This window comes from Columba livia, chromosome 15 (genome assembly GCF_036013475.1).
Source record: "Columba livia isolate bColLiv1 breed racing homer chromosome 15, bColLiv1.pat.W.v2, whole genome shotgun sequence".
Classification (NCBI taxonomy): Eukaryota; Metazoa; Chordata; class Aves; order Columbiformes; family Columbidae; genus Columba; species Columba livia.
Genome location: NC_088616.1, coordinates 11,403,403 through 11,416,554, shown reverse-complemented (window position 1 = coordinate 11,416,554; position 13,152 = coordinate 11,403,403). Strand labels below are relative to the sequence as shown.

The window sequence follows — 13,152 nt, the reverse complement described above, 5'->3', positions numbered from 1 at the left end:
GCTGAGCAGCTCTCAAGTTCCTGCCAATGCAGCAAAGGGTCAAACCTTTAAACAGCATTTGGGTACCTATCACAGACCCAAATCAAAAGGGAGCAAGTGCCTAAACAGCCTGTAAAATCTGCCTTTTTGGGCTTTCTCTGGGCATCCAGGCAGCGATCTATCCCTCCAAGGTCAAGGGCTGTTTCCAGCTCGAGAGGAAGGCAGAGATTTGGGAAGGGTGAAGATCTGGCCATGCATGGAGACACAACTGGGAAGGTGCAGAGACCAGCTGGGGCAGTGACACACCACACAGGGCAGAATCCAGCCCCAGGTGAACAAATCTGGTGGCATCACACCCATCTGCAACCACTTCTCCTCCTTACCTTGCTGCGAGCCATCCGGAAGAGGAATAAAATGATCAGGTAGAGAGGGTAGACCACCACGCTGGACACCAGCCCAACAGCCACCGTGTCCATGTTGACAGGGATCAGGTTGGAAATGGCCCCATTGCTGGAGAGAATCAAGAGAAATTGGAGAGTGGTGTTAGCAGGAGCACTTAGGGTTGCCAGATAAGACAAAATTGCCCAATTTGGCATTTCAGATCGGCAGAGAAAGAAATGGGCATGGGCCATGCAAAGAAATGACACAGCAAAACCAGGTAAGGGTGGAAGCTGATAGGGTTGTCCTTGGCCCCTGATTCTTTGGGAAAGGAAGGGCAGACTCAAGGTCACAAATAAGACACCAATTCCCAGCAGACACAAGGTCTGTCCTGCCCTTTGTAACGAGAAGTGCAGGGGAGACACTGAGGACGTGAGAGACAGGCCAGAGCACCACGGGCCAGCGCACCTGAGGTGTAAGTTCCCCACCATGCCGTACCACACGGCATTGGCACAGAGGAAGAGGAAGATGAGGAGGGAGCAGCAGGTGGCTCTCTGGACGCGGGTGAAGCGGCTGCGCGGCGGACGGTCCCACATGGAGAGCCAGACGTGCTTCTCAAAGAAACCTCGCTGCAACTCAGCTATGAAGATCCGGGAGAAGCTCCTCAGGTCTGTGTCACCTGAGCACAAAGAGGGAGATGCTCAGGGCCAGCTGCACCACCGAGGGGACCTGGCTGGGCCTGCCATTGTCCCTCCTGCAGACTGATATTCAAGAACAGACCTCACAGCATCTATATAGAATTGTGGAATCATTTTGGTTGGAAAAGACCCTTAAGATCATCACGTTCAACTGTTAAGCTACCCTTGCACTACCCCGTGTCCCTGAGAACCTCATCTCCGTGTCTGTTTAACCCCTCCAGGGATGGTGACTCCACCACTGCCCTGGGCAGCCTGTTCCAATGCCCCACAGCCCCTCCTGGGAATAAATTGTTCCAAGATCCAATCTAACGGTCTCTTCTGCACTGCTGGTCCTCGCCTTGTCCTCCAGCGCAAAGGACCCAGGGGAGCACTCGGCTGTGCCAAGCAGCAGTGCAGTGAGGAGTCAGTGTGGAGGCTCTGTGGTCCCTCTGCTGTCCCCTGCTGTGGGCCATTCCCCAAGGTGATGAGAACGGCCACGCTGCTCGGCCAGCCCAGCCCTGCACCCCTGGGCTGAGCACGTACTGGCAGCATAGACCTCCTTCTCCACCATGCCGTCATTCTCCTCGCTCTCCACTGACAGCCAGTCATTCACCAGGAAGAAGTAGCTCTTGCTGCTCTGCAGGTCCCGGACTATGACATGCTGCAGGTACCAAGAGGGGCTGAGTCCTACAAGAGATGAAGAAACGTGTTTTATAACAGATGTTCCCTGGGTGGACCTGCAAAGCCAAGAGGGCAACACAAGAGCCGCTCTGTGGGACGGCAGCACTTTCCCTGCGACACTGTCATCAGTGGGAGCCGCATGGTCCCCAACAGCAAGGTTTGGCACAGCCAGGTCACCTCCCAGGCTGCAGGGACATTTGCAGACGCTGTCACCGCACACTGCATCGTGTCTGGACAGGACTGCAGCTGAGCAGTCTGCAGCCCTCCCAGTGACAGAATCTCCACATCCCCACCCAGCAATCTCCTGCCAAGCCAGTGGGTCACCACGGTGTCCCCTCAGGGTTAGTCTGGACTGTAGCTCCAGGCAGCAGCCTAGCAGAGCCTGGTTCTGACCTGGGATGTGCTGCTGCAACCCCCATGCCCACTCATGTCTCACCTTTATTGTCGTGCCAAATGCGGATGCGCCAGATGCTGCCCAGGCTCCGCTCCGTCGCGATCTGGAACACATCAAGGCTGTTGCGGTGGAAAGCGTTTTCTCCATCCAGGTGCCTGTGACCGCTTTTATTTTCCACGCCATACAGAGCGATGCCCACATGGGCCGTGGTACCTGGCAGCGTTAACAAGGCTCAGTCAGGGACACTCACCCATGGCAGATCCACTCCCCAGCCCTGCCTGCCTGCCAGTGACCTGCCACCAGATGTGGTGGCCCTTCAGAGGGGTCACCTGGAGAACTGGGAGGAAGGAATGTCCTCAAGAGCCACCCCAGGGACAGCTGTCCACACAGCCTGGAAGGCAGATGCTCTGCTTGGCCTAGTGCATGGACCCTGGCGTGCTCATGGTTTCCCTCTTTGGCAGGGCTGAACCTGACATTCCTCGCCTTGCTAACACCCTAACAGGAGGAGATGTTTATTCTGGATGATTTTTCCACCAAGTGGCTGAAAGACTTGTTTCCTTTGGCTTGTCTCCAGTACCAGTTATCAGATGCTCCTAGGTCCACCTGCTCAACCTGGATGGTCCTTGGGGTGACTTCAGGAGAAAACTGCTCCCAGTGAAACCAGTGGTTATGCTAAGATCAATGGGACTGCGTTTCTGGCAGTGACATAGTGACACTCCACCTCTGCCCTTGCTTAGAGCTTCCACAACCCAACTGCCCAGATTTCCAAGGCCAGGGTGATGTTTCTGGCAGCTGCAGCTACAAACCCGGCCCCAGATCAGAAAGCCAAGCTTTCTGCTTTCATGCTGCTGGGAAATATTCAGACGGCAGATCAAAGTGATAGATGCTGGGGGAGAGCAAAATGGTCCATCTGAAGGGCCCACAAGGATGCTTCTGCAGGAGAATCAGGAGTGAGAACAGACACTGGCTCTGGGCTGTTCCTGCAACCACAGCCTGGGCAGGGAAAGTGGGGGGAACTTCTATATTGGGGGGTTCTTCTACACTGGGTGGTTCCTTCCAGCAGCAGCTGCCTGTCCCACCCCAAAAGCAAGCAACAGGGCAGCATGCTCTTCTCCACAGCTCTTGGCCTGCCTCATCACTGCAAAAAAAACACCCTGTGGATGCCGTGGGAAGCCCTGAACTGGCTCAGCACCGCCCCAAACGCCAGCTCAGCTCTGGAACATGTGATGCATGATGCACTGAGCTGAGATCTCGGTGGAACTGCACACATGTCACCCTAGGAACCAAGCACAGGAGCAGTGTGTGGACTCACCTGATCCTCTGCCCCAGCCAGTTTTCACCAGGATCTCGTATTTGTACAACCCGTTCTTCCCACAGAAGGGAATCACCCCCACGCGGTTAATGTCGATCATGTCCAGCTTATGCACGATCAGTGCAGCCACCGAGTAGGTCACAAAGCAGACAGCACACGTCAGCAGAACGATGTAGTTGAGACCTGGGCCTGGAGCCTAAAAGAAAAGAAGTTGAAAGGCACTTTCCTTCCCCACAAGGAACACCCATTCCCCAGTAGCTGTGCTGCCTCCCTCCCGGCTACAATCATCATCACAGATGTGATAGCATGTGCAAATAGAGAGCCGTCCTTGCCCAGACCATGCGCAACATAGCACAGTGGCGGCTGAAGCTGCTGCAGCAGCTGCCAAGAGCTCTTTGCCCCCGGCACGTCACACCTGTGGCTGGGAAGAGCCCAGGTACACCTGGGAGACAGGGAGCAGCTGGCAGGCGAGAGCTCCTGGGATAAAACAGAGCTGGGTGACAGCTGGGAGGAGCACTTGGCATCTCCCTAAGGGGTGAACACACCGCCAGGTGTCCAGAATAGAGGATAAAGCCATCTGCAAAGCGCTGTTTTTAGCAGCAGGATTCACAGCAGGACACAGCCCCTCTGCACACTGTGCCCATCTGCAGCTCCCCAAGGCTCTCAGGTACTTGTGCTGGTCTGAAAGTTAGGCACAGCTCAGCTGGGCGCATCTCAGCCATGGCCCAGCTTGAATGTGAAGCCAAGGGGAGCCCAAGGCTTTCATCCAGGTGACAACTATCAGCTCAGAGTGTGGCAACGCTGCACAACTTCTGCTTTGTGTTACTCACAGGGAAGATGAACTGGACCGAGTTTGGGGGAACAAACAGACTGGCTCCGAAGGCGGTGAGGTGCTGGGTTAAGCACACGGCCTGGTCTGGTCTGGTCTCCTCCAGCGGGATGATCCCTTCTGTCTTCCAGCGTTTCTCCTGCTCACTGAAGTACTGGCACAGGGAGGTGTAGAGCCCCAGCGTCACCTCAACTGGGGACCAGCTGAAATGGTTGGTGATGTTGAAGTAATACTTCTGGATGGTGTCATCAGTTCTGGAAAATGGAAAGACAGCAAGGAGACATTCTTAACCCGCTTGCTGAAGTGAGCACACAATGAATCACAGAATGGCATGGGTTGGCAGGGACTCTCTCAGCTCCCCCAGTGCCACCCCTGCCATGAGCAGGGACATCTTCACCAGCTCAGGTTGCTCAGAGCCCCGTCCAGCCTGGCCTGGGATGTCTCCAGGGATGGTTCAGCCACCACCTCTCTGGGCAGCCTGGGCCAGGTTCTCACCACCCTCAGCATAAAAAATTTCTTCTTCATGTCTGGCCTGAATCTCCCCTCCTTTAGTTTAAAACCATCACCCCTTGTCCTATCACAATAGGCCCTGCTAACATGTCTGTCCCCATCCTTCTTGCAGGCCACTTTTAAGCACTGAAAAGCCACAATAAGGTCTCCCCAGATGAGGAAAAGCCCAGTGAAAGTGGTGTAGCTTACACCGCCCTTTGGCTGTGCAGAAATTCCGGGGTCCTACAGATCACTTTACTTAGAATTTATCTTTTATCTTACAGTTTATCTTTGCATGGTTTCAGCACCTGGAGCACTGCACTGCACTGCACATCCTCGCACAGCTCGCATGCCCTCCCTGTGTCCCACCGACCCCCAGGACACTTCCATGGCAACTCTGTGATTCTTGGCTGGGAGCAGATTCGCTCTTGAGGACGATTAATCCCTCTTTGAGAATCCTGTTACCGACAGCCATGGAAGCTGCGTCAACTTACACAACCAGTGGCTCCACTCTCACCCCACCTATTCCCAAGCTGCCTGTCTTTTCTTCTCAGATAATGCCAATAACGGCTCAGAAATAACACGAGGCACAAACACACATGCTCCTGGGCAAGGCAGCAGCAGCTGAAGTTACAAGAATGACTGCTCTGATTAAAAACGAGAGTTTTGCTGCAAACCCCAACATTAATGAGCCCCAGCAGGCTCCAGGAGTAGGCCAGCAGGACAGGGCTCCTGAGGGAACCTGTGTTCTCCTCCCGTCACACGCTGGGAAGGTGAGCTCTGAGGATAATGGTGCTTTTGTGAAGGGTGCACTGTGTTCAGGAACTAGGCTAACACCAGTGGTGCTTTGCTGCACAAAATGGTTTAATGAGCTGCATGAAGCAACCCCTGAATCTGCAAAGGGCAGGGGGAGTCCCCTGGGGAGGGAGTCCTGGTAAACACAGGGAGCTCTGGGATCTGGATGCTCAGAGGATGCAAGTCTGGACACGTAACCAACAGATTGCAGCAGGTACCAGGCAAGGGAGCAGAGAAAGGGTGGCAGGGGGAGACTCATCAGCAGGAAAGACCCTGGGTGAGGGTCAGGAAACTCCCAGGGAATGGGATTTTCAGCTCTAAGAAGCGAAGCCCTCCCTTACCTGAATCAGAAAGACAAATCCCAGTGCACTGAGCTGCTTTTGCACCAGCAGATGCCTGGGCAGGAGGGAGTTCCAATCCCTAACATTCTGTGATTCTGTAATTCTGTGAGAAGAGGTGCCAGTGCTGGGGTGCAGGAGCAGAGGAGTGCTGTGCATGGCCAGAACAGCACGAGCCCAACAAAGAGCCTGGCAAAAGCCACGGCAAGGCCTTGCGCATCCCTCACGTACCCCCACGGGACAGCCTGTGGGTGGCAGGGATTGTGAGGGAGGCTTTTCTTACCGGGGGGAGGTGAAGAAGGTGTAGAGCTTGTGGTCACTTCCAGCCAGGGCATCCAGGCCAATTTTCTTCGAGGCGCTGCAGTTGTGTTCATTGGGCTCTGGCTCGTGATGGAGATAAGCCATGATGAAGGGCTCGGGCTCGCTTGCAATGTAGTGATCTGCATTGGGAGGGGGAGAAAAAACAGAAGGTGCTTCATAAATACCAGGGAGAGCTCAACCACAAGCCTGCTGCCAGCAGTGGATGTTCAGAGAGGAGTGTTGGGAATGAAGAAAGTCGAGAGAGAGAAGCTTTTCCAGTTGTCCTCTCAGTCTGCAGTTCAGAGAATCCCTGAGCTAAAGGCTCTGGATGCCACTGTACCTGACCAAGAGACAGAACAAACTCCCTCCAGTGCCAACATGGCTCAACAGAAGGGCTCAAAAGAGCAAAAGGCTTCTCAGTGACAGAATCCACAAGCAAGGATCACACTGGGGACTGGATAATGCCCGTGGTAGCCAGAAGCTCACTCACGTGGTGTGGAACCTGCTGGATGCACCTGCCACCCCCTCCCACAGCAGCTCTATTTGGACACTGCTCTCCTTTGCTGCAGCACCCAGCCCTCCTCTGCCACAAGAAGAAATTGGAAAGAGCATTAAGAGCTGGATGTGTCTGTGCTACCATTCAGGACTCTGTAGGTGAGCTGGAAGTGCAGTCCTGCCTCCCTGTTGTTGCTCTCCATTGTCACAATCAGGTTCACAGACGTTCTCGCCTCGATGATTTCAGTGCCAGCAGAGAGATTGTCAGCGTCTGTGTTGTTTGACACCATCACAGTGATGGCTTTCTCCGAGTCCAGGCTCCCGATGGGGATCTGCACCCCGTTGTGGGTCTGGAACTCCATGGAGGCCACCTTGGTGGATACGGTGTAGTTGCTGATGTAGCCAAAAGGGAAAGGGTTGGAGTCCACTTGGAACATGACCTGAATGACATCCGTCAGGTTGGAGAGGGTGGTATTGAACGCCTGGGGAATGGAGAACTGGCAGTTTGGTGTGTTTTCGTAGCAAAGCAAGTTAAAGGGGTCAGACCGCTTGCCCGTGGCCTTAATTTCTCCTCCCACCAGCTCGAGGGGCTCTTCATTCAGCACTCTAGACTTCATGAGGATGCGCATCAGGCTGGAAGACAGGTTGTAGGCTTTGGGAGCCAGCAGCAAGTTGTTGGAATCAGCAAGCAGCTCCTGGGGCTTGGATTCTTGTGAAACCGTATTGACCAGGTGAATTAGGTCACCTGCCAGGGGAGAAAGAAAGGTGCAAACTGAGGAACTGGTAAACAGCCAAGATAATTGGTACAGTCTAGATAACATCTGACACCTTCCCAAAACAATCAGACAAGTCTTTCCTTACTGTCTTCTTCTCACTGTAACTCTACACACTGGAAGTTTTCAGTAGCCCATAGCTAAAAATAGAACTGTCAGCAACGCCTGCAGTTTCTCGTCTGATCTATGAGATTTGGTGGTAAATACTTGATCACAACAGGCTTTATTTTCCTCCTGTGAAGCGACAAGAAGAGCCGACTGGGAACCAGGGAAGGAATGGATAAAGTAAATATATATTGCTATGTTTTTGCATTATAAACTGGAGAACACTCAGAAACGCCTAATGAGGAGTGCAATAAATGTGCCTCTGCATCCTGCCAGGGTAACCAGGTGGGAATTTCCACTCAGTGTTTACAGGTGCCCCAGCAAAGTTTGGAAACCTCCTCAGCTTGCAATCAGGAAGGCAAGCATCTGGAAGCCATAGCTGTTACTCATTGTTTACTGAAGAGACAATTCCCCAGAGTATTAGTGAGTTCATTAACAACTGTCACATTGAAGTGTCTGCAGGGACAGCTGCCAAAGCCAGGACAACCCTGGGAAAAGTGCAGGGAGAAGAAAGTACTGGGGTGCCATACTCCAAATGTTAGATACGATTACTCTAACAGCTTGAGGAAGTGTGAGCCAAACCTCAAACGGCTCAGCAGAAACCCTGCAAAGGTTCCCTCAGCTCAGCGCCCTGCACAGGAGACCTGTGCCCTCCGCCTGGTCACCTGTCACCCATCCCTGCGGGGACAAAGCTGACCTGTGATGTTGAGGATGTTGTCGGCGATGCCAGTTGGTGTCACCGTGCCCTGGGTTGTCTCCCCTTGCAGAATGGTCATCATGGTCTCCAGCTTGTTCAAGGTCCTCGTCAGGCAGGACTTGCACACCAGTTCCTTGCTCACCACCTGCCAAGGGAAACACGGGCTGATGCAGCAGGAATACCCCAGAAAGACGAGGGCAGCTATGGGAAGTTCTGCTGGCTCAGCCCTGCAGAGACCTGAGCACATTCGCTCTAACACCATTTTCACTCTGAAAGTCACCCCTGCTCTTCCCAGCCCCGGGGAGGGACTGCAGAGCCCACAGCTGCTCCGCTCACGCCAAGAGATGGCAAGACGCTGGTGGTGTCTCTAGGACATTCACTTCCCCTCACATTTCAACCGGCCAGTGTACAGGCAGACACGCCTGGAGGATGCATTAGGGTTGGAAAGAGCAATAAAGAGCAGCAAATTCAAGCTCCCTGGAGTTCACTTGTAAGGACCAAGCATGTCTCCTGCTGTTGGCCCTCACAAGCACCCACCACGTTATTCCTACAGAACTCCACCAGAAGGAGCAGGATAGGATTCCTCCATCCACTGGGCAGCCTTCAATGGAAGGAAGATTTATTCCTAACCGAATCCATTTTGGTGTCTAAACACTCCTGAGAGCTGTGGGAGGGATCCTGCCACTCAGGCGTGATGGATGTCCCTCCCTCTGCTCCCACATGTGGCCAAGAAACAGAATGTTCCAGCCATGGCCTGGAGCTCCCTGTGCTCTCCAGGGCTGGATGGGAGGGACTGAGGCAACACATGGAAGCTGTTACCACGACCCTGCTCCTAGTTCTTATTCATCTTTTTTTTTCTTCTAATCATCATAGGATTCAGATGTGATTCACCATACATTCTGGTGAACAATCAAAACAGCATCTGCAGGTCTAGAGTTCCCTCTTTTCTGCTTTTATTGGTAGGCGATGAGAAGTGAGGACAGACTGTGTGCATTGGAGTTCAGGAAGCACAGTCAGGTACCAAGGAGGTGGGGAAGAAAAAGTGTTACGGGGAGAAACCACCAAAGGAGATGCTGCTTAGGAAGGAGAATCTACTCAGAAGAATGAGATTCCCCTTTTCCCTTCCAGGAGAAATTAATCCTATTTTTTCCTCTCCCCTGTAGGTAAAATCAAAAAAGCATCAGCACTGATTGACACTTCTACAGGAAAGGAAATGTGTGAACTCCACACTAGTCTCAACCACAGAGGAAATTCTAGATTACTGTTTTTCTAAGCTTTCCATTCCAATCCAGAGTACAAACTAATCCTGGAACGTCAGCTTTTCCCCTGGAACAAAAATTCTATTTCTAGATTTGAGCTTCCACAGTGAGATCGAGTCACAAGGCACGAGCACGTGGGAGAGACAGAAACAACCCAACCCAGCACCAGCATGGGATGTGCCGAACCCCAAACCCCCGAACAAAGATGAACGAAAAGAAGTGATTTTGGAGGTTTGCAGCCTCTGAAGCAGAGGAAGGTGCAGAGTAGGAACTCTGTGGGTGGGATGCATTGTCTGTCCCCTTCCCGCCAAGCGGGACTGCGGACCTGGCTGGGAAGGTGATGCCAAGGCTGGGGTACTGGACTCCAGTCCTGAAAGCAAAGATGTGGGAGGAAGAGCGTGCCAGAGCTGCCTGGCTGAGCACCAAAGCCCCAGCACATTATATAGCTGGGCTCTCTTCCCTTTGCCCATCTGACAAAACACACAAAGCCACTCCTAAATCCACCAGGCAGCAGCCACAGCACTGGGGAGTTGAAACTGGGAGCTGGCTGGGGAAAAAGCACTTCCATTTAGCAGTGGAGCTGTGTTTCTGATCTTGCATGGTAGAAATGGGGCTGGAAGGAACGTCAGGCCTTGGCACTGTCCCCTGGCTTAAGGCAGGTCCGGCTCTACTTGTGTTACTCCTGACAGGAGCCCAGCCTGTCCTTGGAGATTCTGAGTCCCCCAGCAATTTATTCCAGTGCTTCTCCAGTCTGTCAAGGCCTCTCCTGCAGCCTCCATCTGCAAGTGGAGGAATGTCCTTGCCAGCAAGTTGCCACAGCAGGGCTGCTGCCAGAGAAACAGCACAGAGTCCTTAGGTGCTGCCTTCCAGCACATCTTATCCATTTTATCACCTTCTCCACACCTGCCAGATGGGTGGCACAGTGAGAAGCAGAGCTGATACCACTTGGGACATCACTCCAGAAACCCTAATGATCACAGAATCACTGAATCACAAAATGGTTTGTGTTGAAGGGACCTTCCCAACTCCCCCAGTGCCAGCCCTGCCATGAGCAGGGACATCTTCACCAGCTCAGGTTGCTCAGAGCCCCGTCCAGCCTGGCCTGGGATGTCTCAGGGATGGTTCATCCACCACTTCTCTGGGCAGCCTGGGCCAGGCTCTCACCACCCTCAGGGGCAACAATTCCTTCCTCACATCCAGCCTGAATGATATCAACAAGTGATACCTGTCCCCTCCGTGTGGTACGTGTGTGGGGGGGACAGACAGGGAGGCAGAAGGAGAATCGAGGAGCTGGAGGAGCAACAGGGAACATACCGTGCACTGCGCCAAGGCCGCCGAGATCTGCTGGATGTCATCAACTGTGTTCACATTCAGTGAGTTCAGGGTTTCTGTGATATTGTTTCGAGTCCAGGTCCGGAGTTCAAACTCGTTCCCAGTCTCGGGTTCCAGAAGCATGGACCGCTCATACTGGAGGGGTAAAATCAGGTAGAGTGAGGAAATGTATTGGTGGCTTCAGAGGATGATGAGCTGTGCTGAAGTCACCTCTCCCCTGCACTCTGTATCTCCCCAGAGGGTGACCTAATGAGATGGTTTTTCAGTAGAACTTCATCAATTTCACTTGTACTCCCCAAGGAGGTATCTGAACAGCCTCGCACTTGAAAGCTCAGTAGCACAGCAATGTGCAGCCTCATCCAGCTCAGCACAGCGCCTGTGCTCAGGGGCATCGCCCTGGCCCCGGGAAGCTCTTTTATCAGGCAGGGAAGCAGGAGTACAGACCAAAATTCCTGCCCTGCCTATAGAGATGCACATGAAGGGACTGGTCTCTGCTTTAGGTAGGTGTAGAAGTGAATGCTGCCAGGAGGATGATGCTCCTGCACTGTGGATTAGGAGCCTTTTCTGCAGGCAGAAGATCAAGCAGCACTCACTCCACAGTCAGAGCCAGGAGGTCTCCTGAGCACCCAGAGCAGCTGCAGGGACTTTCCAGCCCTGGTGTTTGGCTCAGGGAAAGCCTGAAGGAGGTGGGGAATTTGGGCTAAGATTTCTGTTTCTAAATTCAGCATTTAGACTTGAGGTTGGCAGTAAAGAGGAAAAACTATCTGAATATGAGGGCAAAAAAGCAGCTGCAGGGGAGACACCCAGGCCACTGCCTTCTCTAGACCCATTTTATTCTGCAGCTTCCCTGCTTTCCCTGGTCTTTGTGTTCCCAGAGCTTGTTACTTATTTTGATGCATGAAAATAGCTCCAGCCCAGGTCCCAGCATGCACATACACTGCTTTACATGGAAAACCGTAGCATTAGTCACTTCCCTACATCGCTGTACAAAACCTGGCCAAAGAACATGATTGCAAGGTCTTCTGGAGGCCCCTCTCGGGCAGACAGCACTGCTTTACCTCATTTAAGATGGTGATGAGGGCCAGAGAGTATTCAATGACCTGCTGAGGGTCCCCTTGTTTCACTAAGCCCTGGAGCACGGTGTCAGTTTGATTGTAGAGCCAGTGGGAGAGGCTGGGGAAGCCCTCAGGTAAGCCGATCTCCATGGAGCTGCCAAGGGAAAGATGTTTGGGTTAAGCACAGAGGATGAAAGGGGGCTGGGTGAAGGGGGCAGAATCTGCCCTTTGGCTGGGAAGGAAGACGAAAGGGGAAGCAGGTGGTTAAACGACAAAGACAGCGCTGCCGATGCTTGCCCTGGTGCCCAGTTTGCACAAGCTGTGGGTAGGATCATGGACCTGAAACCTGGTTCCTAACCATTCCAGCTCTGTGAAGCTGCAGATGGAGGATGCACACGGGTGCACTGAGCACACACAAGAAAATTTGGGTTTAGTTTGACAGAAAGAGTACTTAACACCAGGGCTGGGAGGAGCTGCACTGCTTTTGGCATCGGTCCCCAGGGTCTGAGGAGCAGCTGGGACCCAGATCCTCCTCCGCAGCACTGCAGGACCCTGCGCTCCAGCCTGGGAGGCCAGGACCACATGGACAGTGTGGCGAGTTGCAGATCAGCCTGGAGAAGCAGCAGCCTGAGAGCTCGGGCAGGCAGCTGAGAGCAGCTGAGAATCCTGCACAATGACCCAGGGGCACTTGTCACCTGCATGGAGCTCCCATCACACTTGTTCTCCAGCCCCTTCCCCAGCTCCGTTCCCTTCTCTCAACTCCCTCCAGCACCGCAAGGGCTTTCTCATTTCACATTTTGCTGAGCCTCCCCTCACCTTCCTGCCAACAGCCTCTTCCAGGAGGCAAATGCTTCACTCAGGACCTGCCCAGCCCTTCAGGGCAGGGAATGTGTGCTCAAGCCCTAAGACCGCGACTCAGGAGCTTAGGCTGGACACTGGTGTTGTCGTGTAGGCCCAGCCTGCGAGTGGTAGGTCTTACCGGTTAATGGCCACCACAGTGGCTCCCAGCTGGTCCTGCACGAGGACAGACACGGACACCACGAAGCCGCTCTCGTGGAAGCCCGGGGGCAGGAAGGCTCCATGCTCGGCCCGGCTGCCCTTGTACATGCAGAACTCGTGGAAGTGCCCGGCCCTGTGACGCGATGCCAGCAGGATGTAAACCAGTGGCCCCTCTGCGTCCTCTGTGTCTCGCCAGCCTGTAAAACAAACCCGAATGAGGAGTCTGAGAGGGGCAAAAGGGCTTGCGGGGGGCTGCAGCCACCAT

The 13,152-nt window shown here is 53.6% G+C and overlaps 1 protein-coding gene across 2 annotated transcripts in view; it reads right to left on the bottom strand.

The window, feature by feature from the left end:
• Positions 1-13,152, bottom strand: part of PKD1 (polycystin 1, transient receptor potential channel interacting) — an 87,782-nt gene that overhangs the window by 15,624 nt on the left and 59,006 nt on the right. For both annotated transcript variants that reach the window (XM_065031220.1, XM_065031221.1), the window contains exons 19-30: positions 12,868-13,084; positions 11,892-12,042; positions 10,816-10,968; positions 8,243-8,387; positions 6,810-7,412; positions 6,156-6,312; positions 4,252-4,504; positions 3,422-3,617; positions 2,152-2,322; positions 1,578-1,721; positions 826-1,036; positions 363-489 (exon numbers count right to left, since the gene is read on the bottom strand). In XM_065031220.1, the coding sequence (XP_064887292.1) occupies positions 363-489; positions 826-1,036; positions 1,578-1,721; positions 2,152-2,322; positions 3,422-3,617; positions 4,252-4,504; positions 6,156-6,312; positions 6,810-7,412; positions 8,243-8,387; positions 10,816-10,968; positions 11,892-12,042; positions 12,868-13,084 (2,528 nt within the window). The remainder of the gene's footprint in view (positions 1-362; positions 490-825; positions 1,037-1,577; positions 1,722-2,151; positions 2,323-3,421; positions 3,618-4,251; positions 4,505-6,155; positions 6,313-6,809; positions 7,413-8,242; positions 8,388-10,815; positions 10,969-11,891; positions 12,043-12,867; positions 13,085-13,152) is intronic.